At 41.5% G+C, this 23365-nt stretch overlaps 1 protein-coding gene across 4 annotated transcripts in view; it reads left to right on the top strand.

The window, feature by feature from the left end:
* st3gal5 (ST3 beta-galactoside alpha-2,3-sialyltransferase 5) overlaps positions 1–23365 on the top strand; it is an 84505-nt gene that overhangs the window by 29207 nt on the left and 31933 nt on the right. For 3 of the 4 annotated variants that reach the window (XM_072576185.1, XM_072576194.1, XM_072576175.1), the window contains 2 exons: positions 13573–13693; positions 19100–19443. In XM_072576185.1, the coding sequence (XP_072432286.1) occupies positions 13573–13693; positions 19100–19443 (465 nt within the window). Of the gene's footprint in view, positions 1–13572; positions 13694–13870; positions 14000–19099; positions 19444–23365 lie in introns of those variants that run through there. The other variant, XM_072576203.1, reaches the window with a different exon arrangement.

Raw genomic sequence — 23365 nt, 5'->3', positions numbered from 1 at the left:
GGCACAGTGGTTAGCACTGCTGCCTCACTGCGCCAGAGACCCGGCTTCAGTTCCCGCCTCAGGAAACTGTCTGTGTGGAGTTTGCACATTCTGTGTCTGCATGGGTTTCCTCCGGGTGCTCTGGTTTTCTCCCACAGTCCAAAGACGTGCAGGTTATGTGAATTGGCCATGCTAAACTGCCCGTAATGTTAGGTGAAGGGGTAAATGTAGGGGAATGGGTCTGGGTGGGTTGCTCTTCGGAGGGTCGGTGTGGACTTGTTGGGCTGAAGGGCCTGTTTCCACACTAAGTAATCTAAACCTCACACTTATCTGGATTGAATTCCATTTGTCACTAATCAGCCCATCTGATGAGCCCATATATATTCTCCATTGATCTCACTATGTGCCATCATTCAAATTTTCATATCATACATGAACTTAGTTTCAAGTCTAAATGTTATATGCACCACATATAGCAAAGTCCTTGATACTGATCCTGCTGGACATAGGCTTCCAGTCACCAAACTCTCACCTGCACTGTTCCCTTGTGCCTCCTGCCATTCAGCCAAATCTGGATCTAATTCGTTAAATTTCCTTGGATCATATTAACTCTTACTTTGCAATCACCTTCCTATGTGAGACTTTTATCAAAAGCCTTGCTGAAGTCCAAATAGCCTACTTCAAATGTATTGGCCTCAACTACACACCACCTCATCTCTTTTTTTTTGCAAAATTCAGTCAGTTTGGTCAGATGCGACCTCCTCTAAATATAACCATGCTGTTTGTTTTTAATTAGTTCCTGCTTCTCCAAATGCAGATTAATTCTGTCCCTCCAGAATTGCTTCCAGTAATTTCCCTAGCACTGGTTAGGCCGACTGGCCTATAGTTTCGTGGTTTATCTCTCTCTCTCTCTTTCTGTCCGTCTGTCTGCCCATCTGAATAACATAACACGTTGACTGTCCTCCAATACTATGGAACTTGTCCCATGGCCAGAAGAGAATTCAAAATTATTGCCAGTGTCTCTCCTATTTCCTCCTTTGCCCCTCAACAGCTTTGGATACATTTCACCCTGAAGTTTTTAATCTACTTTTAAGCCTGTCAGACCACTCAGAACATCTGTTTTATCTGTACAAATTTCTTGAATTATATCACATTCTTTATCCTTTTTTTATCCCCACAGTGTCCCTCTCACTAGTGAACACAGACAATTATTCATTTAGGACACCACCGATATCCTTAGGCTTCATGACCAAATTACTACTATGATCCTTTTATCCTTAATGTATTTAGAAAATCCTAAGTTATTTTAACCTGCCATTATCCTTTTCCTGCCATGTTTTGCTCTCCTGATTTTTTTTTAAGTTCCCCTTTGCACATTGTATACCTTTTCAAGGGTTTTGCTGTTTTAGCCCTCAGTTTCTGCCATAGGCCTCCCTTTTAATCTTGGATACTCTATAGTCCTCTATCTGGGGTTCACTGGATTTATTGATCCCACCTTTATTGAAACATGTTGACACTGTACTCTTTTCCCCCTTGACATAGATGTGTCTAGAAGTATCTGTTCCCAATCCATTCTGGTCAAATTATATCTGATCTTATTAAAGTTGGCCATCCCAGAGTTTAAAACTTTTTTATTTCAGGTCCACTCTTGTTTTTTTCTATAGCAGCCTTGAATTTAGGGGAGTTATGATTGCTGTCTGCAAAATATTCCCCCACTGATACTTCAACCACTTGCCTGTTTTCATTACATAAATTTAAGCCCAGGGCCATCCCATGTCTTGTAGGGCCTTCTACATTCTTGCTTAAAAAGCTCTCCTGGATGCGTTTTAAGAGAGACCTTTTTTCTAAACCTTTTGCACCATGACTACCCTAATTAATGTTGTGGAAGTTGAAATTCATTGCTACCCTATTACTTCTCCACTTCTGAAATTTATCAACTACTCTTCCAAGTCATCTGCCATGTTTGTCAGACATGCTGCATTAAAATAAATACTATCCAACTATACTAAACTTCCTTGTGTCTTACCTGGCCCCTTAACAAGGAAGCCTGGTCCCATGCTGATTCATGTGCAACTTGTCACTTTGCAGAGGTTCCATTGTCCCCAGATGGTCCCAGTGTCTCAGAAATCTGAAGTGTCTCCCCTGCACCATTTCTCTGGCATGCATTCATTGGGATGAACCACTATTTCTAAACTCAGTAGCACGTGGCACTGAAAGTAATCAGATACAATACGTAGTACCTTGCTTTCATAATATTTATACAGTGTGAAAACAAACCCTTTGGTCCAACTAGTTCATGCTGACCATATTCCCAAACTAAACTAGTCCCACCTGCATTTAGTTCATTTACCTCCAAACCTTTCCTATTCATGTACTTATCCAAATGTCTTGTAAACAAATAATTGTATCTGCATCCACCACTTCCTCTGGCAGTTCATTTAGCAGATTAAATTAGATTCTCTACAACGTGGAAAAGGGCCCTTCGACCAAAGTCCACTGACCTGCTAAGGAGTAACCTGCCCAGACTCCTTTCCCTAAATTTACCCCTGACTAATACACCTAACGCTGTGGGCAATTTAGCATGGCCAATTCATCTGACCTGCATATCTTTTGGAATGTGGGAGGAAACTGGAGCATCCAGATGAAATCACACATATGATGAATCACTTTTTTAGAAAAGTGGACCCTCACGTCCTTTATCAAATCTTTCTTTTTTTTCTCCTTTTAAACCTATGTCCCCTAGTTTTGAACTCACTCACCCGAGGAAAAAGACCTTTGCTATTCATCTAAGCCCCTAATGATTTTATGAACCTCCTTGAGATCGTCCCTCAACCTCCCATGCTTCAGTGATAGAAGTCCCAGCCTATTCAGCCTGCTTTAATAATTCAATTCCAGATGTCATTGAGCTGTACTGCATGGAAACAGAGCCTTTGTTCCAACTTGTCCATGCTGACCAGATATCCTAAATTAATATTGTCCCATTTGGCCCATATCCCTCTAAAACATTCCTGTTCACATGCCCATCCAGATGCCTTTTAAATGTTGGAATTATACCAACCTCCTCCTCCACCTCTGGTAGTTCATGCACCACTCTCTGTGAAAAGGTTGCCTCTTAGGTCGCTTTTATGTCTTGACTCCCTCGCCTTATACCAGTGCCCTTAGTACCCTGGGGAAAAGACCTTGGCTATTCGCTCTATCTATACCCTTCATTATTTTGCAAACTTCTATAAGATTGCCCCTCAGCTTCCGATACTCTAGGGAAAATAGCCCCAGCCTATTCAGCCTCTCGCTACAGCCCAAACCCTCAAATCCTGGCAATGTCCTTTTGTAAATCTTTTCTGAACCCTCTTCAGTTTCACAACATCTTCTTGTAGCAGGGAGAACAGAATTGAACACCTTATTTCGATAGTGGCCTAACCAATGTCTTCCTGGTAAATGTTTCTTAACCTTCTCCAGTTTTATAATATCCTTCCTATAACAGGACAATCAGAACTCCACACTGTACTCCTGAAGAAGCCTCACGAATAACCTCAATATGACATCCCAACTTCTATACTTAAAGGTCTGAGCAATGAAGGCAAGCATGCTAAATGCCCCTTGACTATCTTGTTTACCTGTAACTCAAATCTACTTCCTAAATTCTGCTGGCAGGACCTCATCCCTTTCATCACCTATGTTGTTGTTACTGATACGTACAGTAATGTCTTGTCTATATGCCTTCAGGATGTTAGTCGTCCATCCGTCCGTCCATCCATCCATCCATCCATCCATCCATCCCCCCGACCCTGGCACCAGGAATGCAACGTGCCATCCTGGAACCCGTTCGCTATTGCAGACGCATCCGTGTGGCCCCTTACAACCGGAACCCCTATCATTACTATCCGTCCTCCCCTTGTGCAGCAGACCCACCCACGGTGCCATAAAGTTGACTCCCATTGCTTTCCTGTGCGCATCCATGTCTCACAATAGTATCCAGAGCATATATATAAATAAAACGGGAGTGGCTACAGTGGACCCGTGTTGTACTCGACCTTCACTACTCTACCTTTGTAGTCACCTATATCATTTGTCTGTTCAGTCTTAGCCAGCAGCTGCAGAAGGATACATTTCCTGCACACATCGTCACCATGGGCAACTGAAATTGTCATGATTTGCCAAATAGTACAAGAGGAGCATGTCATAAGCATGACCTCTGCTGCCATGGCTTTCCTTACACCCCTTAGTTAATTTCTTTTTTTAAAAATAGAATTATACCATTAAACTTAATTCCTTAACTAACTTTACTTCCTTTGCCTTATTTTGCTTAATTATGTTACTTTATTGTATTGGCCCTGACTTTCACTACTTATTCCTGTTATTTCTAGTTAATTCCTTCTTCCAAAAGTGCATTTTTAAAAAATTCTCAAGCTAACCAGCACCCCCAACTTCCCTGTCAATGCTTGATTTTCTTTTCTCTTTCTTAATCAATAATTCCCAGAAACTGTAGCTGTTGAACTCCCCTGTCTCTGAGTTGAAGCAGAAGTGATGGGTCCTGATCCTGAGCCTCCTGCTGTCTCCCCTCTCTCCTGAATTGAAGCTAAAGTGCTGGGCCCTTGATTTTGGGACTGAAAATATTGTTTTGCTGCATCTTTTAGCCACTGCCTTTGTGAGCAGTGTCTAGTAAATAGTAGCTCCTAGGTTGTTAATGGTGGGGGATTTGGTGATGGCAATTTCATTTTGTGACAACTGGATCTCTTGTTGGCGATGAGTCATTGCATGACATGAATATTAATCGCTCCTTATCAACCCAAACCTGAATATTGTGCAATAATCCATGAATACTGCCACTTTTGATTTTACAATAAGACCATAAGGTGTGGGAGGAGAAGTAAGCTGTTTGGTCCATTGAGTTTGCTCTGCTAATTATTGAGATCCTGGCAGACTTGAGGGGAAGCTTACTGATTAAGCAGTTGAAGGGAGTTGAGTAAGTTCATGATCCTAAGGCCCTTCTGCAATGATGTTCTGTGGATGAGCTGACTGACCTTCAAAGAATGTGCCAACTCTTTTTTTTTTACTCTAAACGCTGGAGTCAGACATTTCTAGATGTGACCAGAGGCTACAATAATATGTAATCTATGTACATATACTGGCAGTAACAACAGCAAGCATGCCAGAGAATTGCATAAGAGCAACCACACAAGGTCCATAACCAGATAGACCACAGTAATGGTTCTGAGTGAAAAGGTCTTCAGCCAGAAGCAAACAAGTTGTCCCTCCTGATTGATATGTACACCAAGTCAAATAGGATGTTTGTCCAAAGAAAATTTAAATATGCTCACAACTAAAATTGCCAGGTGAGCAAGTACAAAATTTGAAGAATCTTGAATGTACGTCTGAATTGTTGGGTGTAAACGATACAACCTACAAGTGTCTATTTCTTACACTGGTATATACAAATATAACCAGTTTGAATGCAAACCACAACCTGTTAGATATAAGTGGGCTGACGATAATAAGTCTGCCGGTGTGCGTGGAGTTCAACATTGGTGATCTCCTGAATGATCACAATATACCAACTATAACAGAAGAGGCCATGTATAACTGACCATAACATACAGCAGATATGAATGCATAGTTCTGACACTAGCAGGAACTTCAAAAGATTTCATAACAATAGAAGCAGGAGTAGGCCATTTGGCCCATTCATTAAGATCATGGCTGATCTATCCAACGGCTCAGCTCCTCCTACCTACATTATCCCCATAACCTTTAATTCCCCTACCATGCAAAAACCCATCCAACTGTATCTTAATTATATTTAATAAAGCTGCCTATCCTGCTTCCTTAGGCAGAGAATTCCATAGATTCGTTACTGTCTGGGAAAAGCAGGTCCTCCTCCTCTCTGTCTGCAATCTACTCCCCCCTAATCTTGAGGCCATGTCCCCCTAGTCCTAGTCTTATGCACCAGTAGAAACCACTTGCCTGCTTTTATCTTGTCCATCCCTTTCATAATTTTATGTTTCTGTGAGATTCCCTCTCTTCCTTTTTAAAATTCTAGCGAGTACAGTCCCAGGCAGTTCAACCTGTCCTCATAAGGTAACCCCCTCATCTCTGGAATCAGCACCGTTTCCAAAGTCAGTAAATTATTCCTCAAGTAAGGAGACCAGAACTGCATACAATACTCCAGGTGCAGCCTCACCAACATCTTGCAGCCTCCCTGCTTTTAAATTGGTAGCTATGATGTGGAGGTGCTGGTGTTAGATTAGGTGGACAAAGTTTAAAAATCACATGCAACCCCAGGTTATAGTCCAACAGGTTTATTTGGAAATACAGCTGCTCCACAGCTACCTCATGAAAGAGCAGCACTCCGAAATCTAGTACTTCCAAATAAACCTGTTGGACTATAACCTGGTGTTGTGATTTTTAAATTAGATTAGATTAGATTACTCAGTGTGGAAACAAGCCCTTTGGCCCAACCAGTCCACACCAACTCTCTGAAGAGCAACCCACCCAGACCCATTCCCCTACATTTACCCCTTCTTCTAACACTACAGGCATAGCCAATTCACCTAACCTGCACATCTTTGGACTGTGGGTGGAAACCGGAGCACCCGGAGGGAACCCACGCAGACACGGGGAGAATGTGCAAACTCCGCACAGACAATTGCTTAAGGCAGGAATTGAACCCAGGTCTCTGGCACTGTGAGGCAGCAGTGCTAACCACTGTGCCACCGTGCTGCCCACTTGATGCTGTATTGTGTCTCAGTGGGTTAGGGTAATCTTGCCAGCAAATACCTATCTACATTCTCATGAACATTAGGGAAAACATCTCAAAATGAGGGTGAATGAAGGTGGTCCATGAACAACCATATGAGTGTGAAACAAACTAGTCAACTACTGGTGGTTACAAGCCTTCTGTCTGAAAAATAACCCTCCACTACTGTCACTGTTTCTCTCCTACCATCAAGCCAATTTTGTTGCAACAGGCTAGCTGTTCCCTGGATTCCATATGAACTAACCTTATTGTATGGTACCTTATCGAAGGCCTTGCTAAAGGCCATGTAGACAATCTTTACCTCACTATCCACAACCACCGAATGAAGGAGCAGCGCTTCGAAAGCTAGTGCTTCCAACTAAACCTGTTAGACTATAACCTGGTATTATGTGATTTTTAACTTTGTACACATCTATGTGCTTGGTCATCTCTTTAAAACACTCAATGAAATTTGAGAGACACTACTTCCCATGCACAAAAAGCCAGTAGTGGGAAGTAGTGGGACTATCCCTAATCAGTCCTTGCCTTTCCCAGTGGATGTAGATACTATCTGTCAGAATCCCCTCCAACTACTTAACGTTAATGTTAGGCTCACTGTTCTGTAGTTACCTGGCTTTTCCTTGCAGGTTTTCTTAACAACATTAAACATCCTCCAGGTTTCCGCCACCTTGCCTGTGTGTCTGTCGATGATACAAATATCTGTTGAGATGCACCCTGCAATTCTTCACGCTTCCCACAAAGTCCTGGGTATACTTGTTCACTTCCCAGGGATTTTATCTACCTTTATGCATTTTAAGATCACCAGCACCACCTTTTCTATAATGTGGCCTCTTTTTAGGACATCTGTATTTGCATCCGAGTTCCCAAGCTTCTATGCCTCTCTGCACAGTAAATACTAACGAGAAATATTTTAGGATCTCAACTATTTCCTGTGGCTCCACACATCGATGACCTCCTTGATCTTTAAGGGGCAGTATCTTCTCTCTGTCTTTTTGCACTTTAATATACATGTAGATTGTCTTTGGATTCTCCTTTTACCTTATCTGCCAAAGCTATCTCATGTCTCCTTTTTGCTCTCCTGATTTTCTTCATAAGTGTACTGACATACTCCCTATTTCATTTGATGCCCGCTGTCTATCCCTGGCATATGCCTCCTTTTTCTTGACCAGAGACTCTACATTTCTGGTCATCCAGAGTTCACTATCAGCCTTGCTGTTCACTTTAACAGGAAGATGCTGGTTCTGAACTCTGTTTTGAAAGCCTTCCACTTTTTGGATGTCTCTTTACATGCAAACAGCCTCCCCTCATCAACTTCTGAAAGTTCCTGTCTAAAACCATCAAAATTGGATTTGCTCCAATTTAAACTTTAAATTGTGGATCAGACCAAGCCTTTTCCATAACAATTTTAAAGCTAATAGAATGATGGTCACTGGTTTCAAAGTGCACCCCCACTAACACCTCAGTTACTTGCCCTGCTTTATTTCCTAAAATGATGTTGAGTTTTGTCCCTTCTGTAGTAGGGCCTTCTACATATTGAGAAATCTTTCCTGAACACGCAACAAATTCTTCCCCAGCCCAGCCCTTAATATTACACAGCCCCAATCTTTGTTTGGAAAGCTAAATTTCCCTCCTATTATAGCCATGTTATTCTTAAACATCTATCTGTGATCTCCCTATATATTTGCTCCTCAATTTCCAGCTGACCATTGGGGTCCTATCAAAGTGATCATCTTTTATATCTTGCTACCACCCATATACCTTCATTGGATAATCCCTCAGGAATGTCCCCTATTGCTGTGATATTTTCTGCAATGAAAATGCCACACGCGCCCCACCCCTCATGCGTCCCATTCTTTCCTTCCTGTAACATCTCTACCACAGAACATTTGAGATACCAGTACTGTCCCTCCCTCAGCTGTGTTTCCATAATAGTTAGGATATCCCAGTCCCATGTTCCCACCCGTGCCCTGAGTTCATCTGCCTTAAATATCAGGCCTCTTGCTTTGGAATAAATGCAGTTTAATCAGTCTTTTTAACCTCCTGTTTAACTTCCTATATTCCTATATTTACTCTGTGGGACCTCATCCCTTTTTCTGTGTACATCCTTGGTGTCAATGTGTATAATAACCTCTGGCCACTTGTGCTCGCTTTTGAGCAATTGCTGCAACTGCTCCTAGATGTCCTTGACTCTGGCAGCAGGGAGGTAACATACTATCCTGTAAACTTGCTCGTGGCTGCAGAAATGCCTGTGTGTGCCCTTGACTAGGTTGTTCCCATCACAATTGCTGACTTTGACTTTGCCATACCCCCTGCTTTACTGCCAGTTGTGGTGCCCAAGACCTGGCTGCTGCCCACTGCTGCCCCCCCCTCCACCCCCCAAATCCCATAACAACATCCAAAACCATATAATTGTTTTGAGAGAGGGATAGCCACATGAGACTCCTGCACTTCCTGCCTACCTCTCCTGGCGGTCACCCAAATACCTGACAGAACCTATGATGTGACCACCACCATGAAGCTGCGATCTATCATACTCTCTGCCTCTTGAATGCTCTCAGTTTGTTCAACTGCCACTCAAACCAATCCACATGGTCTTAGATGAGCTACAGCTAAACACTTCTTATAATCATAGTCACCAGGGATGTGTGGTTGCTCCCTGATCTCCACATTTGACGGAAGAAGCATGCCACTCCACTGACTGCCATCTCTGCACCTTTGACAATTTGTTTTTTTTTTTGACTGAATCCATAAGTTTCAAAAGCTTTGGAAGACCTTTCTTTAAAAAATAAACCAATAAGTGCATGCTCTTGCTTAAATTACAAAATGATAGTTTGGACTTACTCAGCTGCTCCTGTTTTTTTTTCTCCCTCGCTTTCTGAGCTGTTGCATCTGGTGTTTTCCCGAACCCAATAGACCTGTGGAAGTAGTAAGGGAAACAAGACGCAGCAATGCTTACCTTTCCCACTTTCCTAAACTCCCACACTTAACTCCGCTCCTAATATTTCACTCTTTGTAGCTAGCATTCCATGCTGGGGGTACTCTAGGCCTACCCTGCATGAAGAACTAGATTTAACCAGGTTACTTAATTAGCTGAATTTTCTGCTTCCCCTGTGCTAAAGTACTAGCTGAGGTTGTTTTAACTTTCCTTAGGCCTGGGGAAAAAAAAAACTTGCATGACTACCCTTCACTTATGCACAGTTTAACTAATAATTACGGTCATAATGACATGTGTTGCCTTAATTATTTGCTGCAACTTAATCACTGGTCCTCTAAAAGAGTTCCCTGATCTGAATTTACCTCTCATTATTTTTGCCATAGAGGTGTACAGACCCTTCGATCCAACTCGTCCATGCCGACCAAATATCCCAACCTAATCTAATCCCATCTGTCAGCACCTGGCCCATATCCCTCCAAACCCTTCTATTCATATACCCATCCAGATGCCTTTTAAATTTGGCAATTGTATCAGCCTCCACCACTTCCTCTGGAAGCTCATTCCATACACGTATCACCCTTGCGTGAAAAAAGTTGTCCTTTAAGTCTCTCAAATCTTTCTCCTTTCACCCTAAACCTATGCCCTCTAGTCTGGACTCTACCACCCCAGGGAATAGACTTTGTCTATTTATCCTGTCCATGCCCCTCATTAAATTCAATCTAATTCATTGTCACATGTACAGAAACACAGTGAAAAGCTTTGTCTTGCAAGCAATACAGGCCGATCACAGAGTTAAATAGCATAGATAAGTAAATAATAGGTAAGCAGTGGCAAAAACCAAAACACAGGTACAGGTGAATGCTAAGAGTTTGCTGCAAACTCTTATAACAGTAGGGTAGAAACTGTTTCCGAAACCGGCTGGTGCATGTTCAGGCTTCTGTACCTTCTCCCCAATGGTAGAGGTTGTAGTAAAACATTGTCAAGGTGGGATGGATCTTTCAGAATACTAGCGGCCTTTCCTTGACAGTGGGCCTGGGAGATGGATTCTGTAGATGGGAGGTTGGCCCCTCCGCCTCCACTCCAGAGAAAGCAGCCCCAGCTTATTCAACCTCTCCCTACAGCTCAAATCCTCCAGCCCAGGCAACATCTTTGTAAATCTTTTATGAACCCTTTCAAGTTTCGCAACATCCTTCTGATAGGAAGGAGACCAGAATTGCGCGCACAATTCCAAAAGTGGCCTTCATCTTCAGACTACCTCTTCTAATATTCAGTGACACATGGTGCTTGCATAGGAGACGGTGAGGACTGCAGATGCTGGAGATCAGAGCTGTGTGTGTGTTGCTGGAAAAGTACAACAGGTGAGGCAACTTCTGAGAAGCGGGAAAATCAACATTTCAGGCTAGAGCCCTTCAGGAATATTAAGGGCTGATGAAGGGTTCCAGCCCGAAACGCCTTTTTTCCTGCTCCTCTGATGCTGCCTGACCTGCTGTGCTTTTCCAACAACACACTCTCAACCATAGTCTTGTGCAGGATAAGCTCCCTTGAATTAGGCAACATTTACCAAACTGAACTGTTGGATACATTAGGGACATTTAAACGATTCTTGGATAGGCATATGGAACATAGTACAATGAAGTGTATGTAGGTTAGTCTGATCGTAGGGTAGGATAAAAGATTGGCACAACATAGAACTGGCCGTTTGGCCCTCGATGTTCAAACGTTTTTTTTCCTGTTTCATTGGGTGGGGCTCTGTGAAATTGATTGTTGTCATTGGCTATTGGGTCTGGGCTATTGTGATATATGGACCTTGACTCATTTCCCCGGTTATTTTGAGCACCCACCAGGCATTGTTGACAGTGTTTTGATAAGCTTCTTCCTATTCCATACTACCAGGCCTACCTTGACATCCCTCCTGATTTGTCCATTTCGGTAATAATTTTTGAGGTTTTTCTGAATGCACCTTGATGCTATCATCCTTTCCATTGGCACATATTATTGCCTCTTGTTCTTCCCACCACTTTTTCTTTATTTTGTGTTATTGTTTAAATATACTATATTTATTTCCTTTGGTACTTCTTGTGACTGCCTTGCTGCAACTGCTGCTATCTGATACTCTAGTCTTGTTGCGACTTTTGCCTTAGCTGCCTCAACTGCTCAACGCTTACCCAATTGAAGGGTTCTGTTTGCTTCTAATTTACTGCCTTCAATGGTCATCTAACATAATACCATATAATAATGTAAAACTCTAAAGGCTTACCCATTGTCTATATAAATGTTCGCCTATTGAGTGTAGTGTCACATTGTATGCAGATCTGAACGCAACACTTAGTTTTTACTTTATTTCCTTTGTCCTCCACACTCAAATGTTTATGATTACTTTATAAGATGGTATTCTACTCCTACACATTTTCTTGCTTAATAACATTCTTTAACAGAAACTGATGCTAAATCTTAATTACAAGCACTTCAAATTCCACATGTCAGAAAATTACTCAGGCTTACCACTCTGGTAAAGAAATTTCTCCTCATCTTGGTCATAAATGGCCTACCTGTATGTTAGACAGTCAGCCCTGGTTATGGATACTCTGGTAATCATTTACCCTGTCAGTCCTGTTAGGATTTTATAATCTTCTGTAAGACCATCCCACCCAATTCTTCTGAACTCCAGTGAATATAGTCCTAAATGATCAAGTAACTCTTCACACATCAGTCCTGAATTTCCAGAAACCATTCTGGTAAAACTTCGTTGAACTCCCTTCATTACCAGAACATCTTTGGATGATGAGTCTCCAGGTTTGGTCTTAGCAAGATATCCTTACTCTGTCCTCAGCCTCTTGCGCTGAAAGTTGACATACAATTTCCTGAAGGTAAAAACAATGACTGCAGATGCTGAAAACCAAATACTGGATAAGTGGTGCTGGAAGAGCACAGCAGTTCAGGCAGCATCCAATGAGCAGCGAAATCGACGTTTCGGGCAAAAGTCCTTCACCATTCCTGATGAAGGGCTTTTGCCCGAAACGCCGATTTCGCTGCTCGTTGGATGCTGTCTGAACTGCTGTGCTCTTCCAGCACCACTAATCCAGTATATACTATTTTCCTCCCCCATTACATGCTTGCATTCAGTGAATGGTATTCAAGGATATCCAAATCTTGTTGCTATCTTCTCTTGCTCTCAGCCTGGGAGAATGAATAGCTACTAATTGGAACCATTAGTGGCTAACAATAAGTTGTTTGTGATAGCAGCATATATGTTGATAAGGCTTGGTGTGTGCATGTTGGAGTAAGGAAAAGGACATGGGGTTAGGTGCACAAACTTTCAAAATTTTGAATTTGATATTGAGTCCAAGAGACTGCAAGTGGAAGCTGAGGTGCTGTGTTTCCAGCCTGTGCTAGGCTTGCTGCAGTGTTCCAGCAAAGCTTGAGACAGACGTTGACCAGAAAATGTGTTGAAATGACAGGTAACTGGAAGCTCTGCGATGGAACATAGGTATTCTGCAAAGCCCAGTCTGCTGTCTGTCTTTCCTCAGTGTAGAGGAGACTACAAATGCTGAGTGATACCCACACCGAGAAGGAATTTTAAAAAAAGATTTCAGATAAACTGAGTTTGGATCAGAGTGGTGCTGGAAGGGCTTTTGCCCGAAATGTCAATTTTCCTGCTCCTCTGTGCTGCCTGACCTGCTGTGCTTTTCCAGCACCACTCTGGTTTCCAGCATCTGCAGTCCTCACTTTTGCCTTCAGATAAACGGAACCTACTTCATTTACCAGTCTTGGAAGTGTGATTACATGTTGTGCAAGTAAGCATGCAATTACAACAATCCATTCACTAAATTTCTGAGAAAAGCAGCGGATATTCATCTATGAATGCAGATATTTATTTAATTGGTTATGGTTTTATCTTTTGTAGGTTCACGATTGTGATTGTGTTGTCTTACATTGTTCTTGGAATTCTCAACACGTTTCTGTTTCCACATTCTTTGAATGATGATATATGGAGCTTATACATTGTGAATGTTGAAAAAATAGAGGTGAGTGCTTTTGGAATATGTTTGCCATTTTCAAAATGTATATAACCCTTTGTGTGGCCTCTTCAGATATCATGTTTTAAAATTATCCTGAAAAATTCTGCAGTACGTTTTATGTTGACATCCCACATTAAATAAATAGTCTCAAGTAATCAATATACTGTCAATGTTTTGTTTGAGATGGGCGTCAAGCAAGATTGAGTTTTCCTGATGGAAAATTGTGATCTCCCAGTAGTGAGCTTTGAGACCAGGAGGCCATGTAATTAGTGTGGATGGTGGACTACCTGAACGTTGCTGTCCCTTTTATAAGTAAGTTTTTCATGCAGGAATTCCTATTCTTGACCTTCCCATCCTACTGCCAGTTAACAGCCTTAAATGTTCATTTAATAACCATATAAAATACTTCATACTGTCACTGCTGGTATTAACCCAGTGGTGGGCAGGACTGTGCCAAATGATGTGTACTACAGCTAAAGCTGTGTCATAGCTAAAATAGCGGTTATTAACCTTGTTTAGATTTGAAGAAGTTTAGATTTTGAAATAGTACGTTTTTGTGAGTCTACATATTTCAGTAGCCATGGTGATTTCGTTTTAAACAGGTTGAGGTAGCTTTCAGTCCAAATTGTTTTTTGTGTACGTTAGAAGTATTTACTATCTAACAAGGTAAACAGTTGTATATCAAAGTTTCTGTTAGAAATTTCTGGTCTCTTTTTTTTGAAGCTTAGGAGTAACATTCATAGCTTAACAAGAGTGAGACCTTCATGTTTTAGTTCTGATTTTGAACTGTTCTGTACAAGCTCTTGGTTGAAGATGGATGTGTAAAGCAGTACTTTTGACAAAGGGTGATGAGTGAAATTGTGTATGCTAATTATCTTAGTGTGAGAGGTTTACTGATATTCTCCTTAAATAAAACCTGAAAAGGTTATTTGAAGCAGAGTACATTTAAACTTAGATGTGTGAAAGAAGCTATAAGATTTTCCATCCCAGAAGTTGGAGTCAGTTCAATTAAATATATTGGTATTTTTAGTTTATTCATGGGATGTTAGCATCACTGCCTCACAACGCCGAAAACCCGGCTTTGATTCTGCCCTTGGTTGACTCTGTCTATGTGGATTTGCACATTGTCCCTGTGTCTGCAAGAATTTCTCTGGGTGCTTCACTTTCCTCCCACAGTCAAAAGATGTACAGGTGAGATGGGTTGTCCACACTAAATTGCCTGCAGTGTCCAAGGATGTCGAGGTTAGGTGGATTAGCCATGAGATATGTAGGGTTACAGGGATAGGGTCGGAGGCTAGATCTAGGCAAGATGCTATTCAGAAGGTTGGTGTGGACTTGATGGGCTGAATGGCCTGCTTCCACATTGTAGGGATTCTGATTTTAAGATGTTCTGGAGCTGAGGTGACTACCTTCAACCACAGCCATCTTCCTTCATGCCAGGTATGACTCCAATGAATGGAAAATTTTTCTTCAAGTGGAAGAATTTTCTTTGATTTATGGTGACTCCACTTTTGCTGAGTCACCTTGATGTCACAGTCAGTCGCATGCAGCCAAAGATGTCAAGGTTAGTCACTGTCATTTCACCTCTCGAAGTAAAGCTCTTTTGCCTATGTTTGAACCAAGGCTATAATTAATTCAGGAGTTGAGTTGCCCTCGCAGAACACAAACGGATAGGCAGTGAGCGACGTGTTACCAAGCAATTGCTTGACTGTTGATGACAGCTTCCAAAAGTAGACTGATGGAGGAGTAATTAGCTGGGTTGCACTTCTTGTGCTTGTTGTTTATAGGATATATCCGGGAAATTTTCCACATTGGCACTTGCTGATGCTGTAGTTGGATTGGAACTGGTTAGGGCTGTGGCAATTTCTGAAGCACAAGCTTTCATTGCAGGCAGTATCCAGAGCCTCCAGCCGTTTCTTGACATCATGTGAAATGAATGAAATTGGTTGAAATTAAAGCTAGTGATTTGGATCCTCTGGTGTGTACTGTGCAAAGGGTGATTTTTGAGATTTCTAGTGTTTTGGGATTATACATTTTAACCACTTGTTTTAAAAAAAATCTCAAACCAGTCTCACTTGCCTGCGTTCGGCCCATTTCTCTCTCAACCCCTCCTATTCGTGTACTTATCTAAAATGTCTTTTAAATGTTGTAACTGTACATGCATCTATCACTTCCTCTGTCAGTTTATTCCAAATATGAACCACCCTCTGTGGAAAAAGCTGCCCCTCAGGTCCCTTTTAAATCTTTTGTCTCTTATCTTAAAAATATGTCCCCTAGTTGAGAACTCCCCCACCCTAGGGAAAAGACCTTTTGTTATTCACCTTTATCCATCCCTCTTGGAATTTTATAAATCTCTATAAGATCTTCTCTCAACCTTGAATGCTGCAGTGAAAAAGATTTAAGGCTATCTCTATGCAATATTGTCTGCAGTGACAGACCTTATTAAACCAAATCAATCCAAAATAAAACATGAACTATTAAGCCAGATTTCAGTCCAGTACTAACATTAGTGAGAGTTGGGAAAAAAAGTTCTAAAGATCTCCAATCACCTGAAAGAACAATTCTTTTCCATCTAAAATGGGCGATCCTTTATTTTTAAATTGTGTCCTCTAGTTCTAGATTCCCTGAAAGAATACCATTTTCCATCTTCTAAAGTTTTTGCCCAATTACTTAACTATCATCTTTATCTCTTTACAGATTTGGTGTATCTCATTCTCAACTTAATTTCTTAACTATCTTTGTATCGTATCTTTGTTAGCTATGTCATGTTTGACCAATGCCGATTTGTTACCTCCTAAACCATGAGTTGTTTTACATATTGGCCCTTGAGCTTGTCAACTGAAATCTAATTACAGCACATCCACAGTCTCCCCTTATGAATGTTGCTTGTTCCTTCCTCAAAGACCTCTAATAAAATTTGTCAAATATGTTGACCGTGCCTAGTTGCTTTTGAGATTTTGTAAGTGGCCTGCTATAACCACCTTCGGGCACTTTCCCTTTGACAAATGTTAAGCTTATTGGCCTGTAGTTTAGAGTCCTAGAACTATACAGTGTGGAAACAGACCCTTCATGCTGACCAGATATCCAAAAGATTTGTAGCTCAGGTGCTGTTTGCAGTTGTTTTGGTCATGTTCCCAGAGCTGGGAAATTGGTTTGCAGATGTTTTGTCCCATTTTCTCGGTGACATCTTTCAGTGCTGCGGAGCCTCCTGTGAAGTGCTGCCATACTGTGTCAGTTGGAATTTATTTGGTTTAGTTCCTGCGGCATCTGATTGCCGTTCTATTTGTTCATTGCAGTGGTTGGTATATCTGGTCTAGATACATGTTTTTTATTGATGGAGTCTGTGGATGAATGCCATGCTTCTAGAAATTCTCCGGCTGTCCTTCAGCTTGCCCTGTTATTGTTGTGTTGTCCCAGTCGAATTTGTGGGCCTTGTCGTCTGTGTGTATAGCTACTGGACAGCTGGTCATGGCGTTTAATGGCTAGTTGATGTTCATGCTAGTAGTCTGCAGATTCTATCCAGTGACTGAATGAAATACTACATCGGACAACTAGGCAGATAGTCCCCTATCACAGTCAGTCGCTTGGAACCTGACATGCCCCTGGTCACATGTAGAGCCAGTCTTAGTACCAGAAACCTGTTTCCGTGCTACATTTCCCTGAGAGTACATTGCTCCCCATGACATTTTCCAAAGTGGCATACGTGTTTGAGATGTGGATAGCCACAGGAGACTGCTGCACTACATACCTACCTTTCCTGGGAGTAACCCATCTACCTGATTATCTTTGGTTTATCTTCCTTCCTGCCATGCATCACACCCCCTAGCTCCTGTAAATTGCCTCTAACTGCTGCTCCAACCAACCCACGCGATCCAATAAGATTTGCAACCAAACTTACTTCCTGCAGGTATCATCATTAACATAGAGATTCTTCTTAGTCTCTCACATCTGACAGGAAGAGCAATCACTCTAATTTGTACCTTTGCTGTCTACAGACCCAGAAAGTAGCACTGTCATTATGCTTTGAAAACACTGCTTCATGCTAACTTAGCACCGACATTATATATTTTTAAAGTTTAATCGAAAGACAGACCTCAATAAAATCATATAATTAAAAATAACACTCTACTCCCTCTGTAGGTTTACAAAAAAAAAAGGCAGTGAGTTTACGCTTGGAAAAACTAGCCATTTAGCTGCTCCGCTGATGTGAGCTCCCCCACACCGGTTTCTCCAAAGTCAGCTGTGTCTTTCGTGCTGTATGCCTAACTGATTTGTTTATGGAATTTTTTTCACGCTCAGAATTATTTAACAAATGCTATCCAATCACACATGTTGGACATTGTGTTGAGCTTTGCAAGCCCTGACTGGTTGCGTATGGTTCATACCTTGCTTGTCACTAACATCCGAAGGGATATGTTGATTGCTATTATCCACTGGTCCTTGGGAGGTATAGCCAATGATCCGAGCATTATATTGGCATTGATATTTAAATACTACTAAACTTATGAGAAAAATTACGGTGCGGAAGATAATAGGAGTAAAAGTTGACAAATTCCTTGGATCTAATGGCTTGCATCTTGTTGAAAGGTGGAGAAGGCTCTAAGGGCAAATGACCTTTTGTTTTGAATTGAATTAGCTTTATTGTCATAGTCATAGAGATGAAAATTGTGTTGCTGGAAAAGCGCAGCAGGTCAGGCAGCATCCAAGGACCAGGGGAATCTCCTGCTCCTTGGATGCTGCCTGACCTGTTGCGCTTTTCCAGCAACACATTTTTCAGCTCTGATCTCCAGCAACTCTATGACTATGGAAAAAGTGAGGACTGCAGATGTACAGATCAGAAATAGACCCTTCGGTCCAACTTGTCCATGCCGATCAGATATCCTAATCTAATTTGTCCCATTTGCCAGCACGTAGCCCATGTCCTGTGAAACCTTTTCTATTCATATGCCCACACTTGCACTCAAATGATTTTGATGAAAAGTTTGCAATATCACCACTTAGGATGCCATTTTAGGTATAAGATACCTAGGAACAGATACTTAAGTATTTGGTACATTGAAAAAAATGTCCAGCATAAAAATTAAAAGTAAAAATTGTTTAAAAACTCAATTTACGGTCTGTGGTAGTACTTGGTCTCTCAACTGTGCTGAGCTTTAACTCCCAAAGCTGTGCCTGATTTTGTCGGGGACTTGCCTCCCCATGATGGCCCTCCAGCCTGGGAGTCTACTCCCCCATTCTCATCTGAGTAAGTTAAAAATTTAAAAAAGAAACAAATTAAAATAAACCGTGGAAGAGCGGACAATCTCTGGCACGGGTGCCGCACTCTGCTGCCAGGTTGAAGAACATATTCTTGTTCCTATTTCTGATGTTCTTAAGTTCTTATATTAATTACTTTTTTCTGTTCTTTTATAGAATGCCCAGAGATATGCTGCAAAGGTGTTAGGACAAAAATGTCGTAAGTCTTATGTCCAGCAAGAGATGAATATTTTGTTTCCTCAAAAATATGACATCAACATGCACCCTTTCCTGGACAGGAATTCCATTTTACGAGAACCTGTATTCAAGTATAATACTCCATTTGGTTTTAACACTCACCAAAATCGTCTTCACCAGATCATGGATGTCATGCCCACAATATCTCTGCCAGAAGAACTAGAAAGTGAGAGCTGCAAGCGCTGTATTGTCTTGGGAAATGGTGGAATATTGCGAGGATTAGGTCTTGGACCCTATTTGAATAGATTTGATGTTGTTATCAGGTATGGAATATATCGTACTTATACACATTGATCATACACAAGGAAACATTTCTCAAATAACTTAATATTTGAAAGACATTGTTTTTTGTAGGCTGCCAGAATTATTGCAGTGTAGAGGAGGTCATTTGGCCCATCATATCTGCACCAGTTTTTGCTTGAATGTGTCTAAATGTAATGTTACCAGTTTTTTTCGATGAAATTTAGAAAGCTTAATTAATTCAAAGATTGCTAATATTGATTATTAAATGGCACACAGATTTTTTACATAGAGTCACGTGATTCCAACCTAGTACTCTTGGCGTAGAATCTCTCATCCTGGGAGCAGATGTGGCGAAGGCAGAGAAATTGGGGGTAAGGGATAGCATTTTTACAGGAGGGAGGGAGGAGTTGCAGTCATTTGATCTTTTGCATCTACTGGACCAGTTAATGTGATCATAGTGGATCATCCAACTCAGTACCTTTTTCTGTCTTTCTCCTCATACCCCTTCATCCCTTTTAACCCTGAGAACTACATCTAACCCATTGAAAACATTAAATATTTTGACCTCAGCTGATTTCTGTGGCAAAGAATTCCACAGACTCACCACTTTGGGTGAAAACGTTTCCTTCATAGACAATAGATAGACAATAGACAATAGATGCAGGAGTAGGCCATTCTGCCCTTCGAGCCTGCACCGCCATTCAATATGATCATGGCTGATCATTCCTAATCAGTATCCTGTTCCAGCCTTATCTCCATACCCCTTGACTCCACTATCTTTAAGAGCTCTATCCAATTCTTTCTTAAATGAATCCAGAGACTGGGCCTCCACTGCCAGCTGGGGCAGAGCATTCCACGCAGCCACCACTCTCTGGGTGAAGTAGTTTCTCCTCATCTCTGTCCTAAATGGTCTACCCCGTATTTTTAAGTTGTGTCCTCTGGTTCGGCACTCCCCCATCAACGGAAATATGTTCCCTCCTGCCAGAGTGTCCAGTCCTTTCATAATCCTATACGTTTCAATCAGATCCCCTCTCAGTCTTCTAAACTCAAGGGTATACAAGCCCAGTCGCTTCAGTTTTCCGTGTAAGGCAATCCTGCCATTCCAGGAATTGACCTCGTGAACCTACGCTGCACTCCCTCAATAGCCAGAATGTCTTTCCTCAAATTTGGAGACCAGAACTGTACACAGTACTCCAGGTGTGGTCTCACCAGGGCCCTGTACAGCTGCAGAAGCATCTCTTTGCTTCTATACTCAATCCCTCTTGTTATGAAGGCCAGCATGCTATTATCCTTCTTCACGACCTGCTGTACCTGCATGCTTGCCTTCATTGACTGGTGGACAAGAACACCCAGATCTCTCTGAACAGCCCCGTTTACCTAATTTGATACCATTGAGGTAGTAATCTGCCTTCCTGTTCTTGCCACCAAAGTGGATAACCAGACATTTATCCACATTAAACTGCATCTGCCATGCATCTGCCCACTCACCTAACTTGTCCAGGTCACCCTGTAATCTCCTAACATCCTCATCACATTTCACCCTACCACCTAGCTTTGTGTCATCAGCAAATTTGCTAATGTTATTGCTGATAGCATCTTCTATGTCATTTACATATATTGTAAAAAGCTGCGGTCCCAGCACTGATCCCTGCGGTACCCCACTGGTCACTGCCTGCCATTTCGAAATGGAGCCGTTAATCACTACCCTTTGTTTCCTCTTAGCCAACCAATTCTCTATCCAATCTAGTACTTTGCCCCCAATCCCGTGCGCCCTAATTTTACTCACTAACCTCCTGTGTGGGACTTTATCAAAAGCTTTCTGAAAGTCCAGGTACAGTACATCCACTGGATCCCCCTCGTCCATCTTCCGAGTTACATCCTCAAAAAATTCAATAAATGGTTTACTCCAATGCTTAAACAGTGGTCTCTGGTTCTGGACTCCCACTGTGTTTACCCTGTTTGGTCCTGTTAGAATTTTATAGGTTTCTATGAAATCCCGTGATCATTTTCCTAAACTGCGGTGAATATAGTCCTGTCAGTCTCTCACCATATATCTGTCCTGCCATCCCAGGAATCGGTTTTGCTTTCCCTCCATAGTCAGCCATCGTTCCTCCGATAAGGAGATCAAAGCTGCATGCAATACTCCAGGTATCCTCGCAGCAAGACTTCCCTGCTCTTTCCTCAAATTCTGTTTGAAGACCACCATACCATTTACGTTATTTTCCCAAGTGCTCCAACTGTATGCTTTTCGTGATTGGTGTAGAAGGACACTCTGGTCACGTTGCACTTTCACCTTTCCAAACTCTCACCATCCAGTTCATAACCTTTAGCTTTGCTATGAACCTTGCGTTCATCCACATTATACTTCATCTGCCATGCATTTGAAAATGTGGTCAACTTGTCCCAATCACACTGCAGCATCGTTGCAGCATCCTCACAATTCACCCTCCTGTTCAGTTTTGTGTTGGCTACAAGTCTGGCGATATTGTATTTAATTCCCTCTTCTAAACCATAAAATATATGCACAGTGAATAGCTGGGTCCGAGTACTGATCCCAGCATTACTCCATTTTAGTTACCATTACCTGCCACCTGATAAAAGACCTGTTTATTTTAACTGTTTGTTTACTGTCTTTCCATGTCAGTACACTACCCTGATCCCATACACTAATTTTACATACTAATCTCTTTCTTGGGACCTAATTGAAAGCCATCTGAAAGTCCAAATAAACCACGCCCACTGGCTCCCCCTTTTCAACTCTACTGATTGCATTCTTGAAAACTTCCAGTAGGATTTATCAAGCACCATTTTCCTTTCATAAATCCAAGTGCTCTGCAGTTGAATCTTTTATAATGGACTCTAGCAAGATGGCGGTGGGGTCAGCAGATAACTGCTCCTGAGCAGGGGGCTCAATCACTCATGGTCAAGATGCATCCACACTGCTTCATTGTTGAATTTTGAGCTGAGTAGCTTGATGATGTTTTTATGGCTGTTGGTTGCCTTGGGGCTGTTTTCTGATGTCCTCTTGTGGGAGGCCAGGGCCCTGCGATCTCTAGCCCCACTCCATCTTTGTTGGTGGCAGCAGAAGATGAACCTATTGGTAGACGCTGAGCCAGGACCCATTGGTCGATGTCCCGCATCAGAGGAGGCATGACTGTCTCTAGCTAGGAGAAGGCGGACACAAGTGATGATGCGACCAGAAAAATAACACATTGCAAGGACTATGGGGATGATGTTAGACAGCGACGATTGGAGGAGCAGAGAGGCTGAAGTTTACAGAGTGGGAAAGATGAACTTTTGAAGCTGTTTCAGTAATATCAATTTATTCAGAATTTTATAATTTATATAATTTATTCAGTAATCCAAGATGGCGCCAGAGCATGGTGACATTGTATACATTTCACTGTACCTGGGTAACGGTGACAATATATTAATAAATATGTCTCAACTCTGTGCTGTTAATAATTTAAGATTTTCTTCGTTCCCGCTATCATGTTCCTAATAATAAGTTGAAACATTTTTCCTCCTCCTGGTATCAGGCAAACTAGCTATAATTCCTCCTTTCTCGTTCCTTTCATGATTGCTAAGCTAATGTTTGCTATCTGCAAATCTTTGGTTCTGGATCTAAAGAATTCTGGAAGATGAAAAGCAATGCATCCACTATATCTCTGTAGTCATTTTATAAAATATTTTTTATAATATATTTTTATTAAGAAAAAATAGATTTTTAAATATTACAACAAATACAAAACGATGCAATTCAAAACAATACAAAAATAGTACAAAACTAAACCCAAATAATAAAAACAAATCCCTAACCCACCTTCCTATACGAATGTATAAGCATATATAGAGAAGTATAAAATTTAAAAAAAACCTAAACTAGCTATTTAACTAACTAAGTAAATACCTAATAACAAACAAATAAATAGTAATAACTCA

The sequence above is a fragment of the Chiloscyllium punctatum genome, chromosome 1 (genome assembly GCF_047496795.1).
Source record: "Chiloscyllium punctatum isolate Juve2018m chromosome 1, sChiPun1.3, whole genome shotgun sequence".
NCBI classification, from domain to species: Eukaryota; Metazoa; Chordata; class Chondrichthyes; order Orectolobiformes; family Hemiscylliidae; genus Chiloscyllium; species Chiloscyllium punctatum.
The sequence above is the reverse complement of the archived record's forward strand: the minus strand, read 5'-3'. Positions and strand labels throughout refer to the sequence as shown.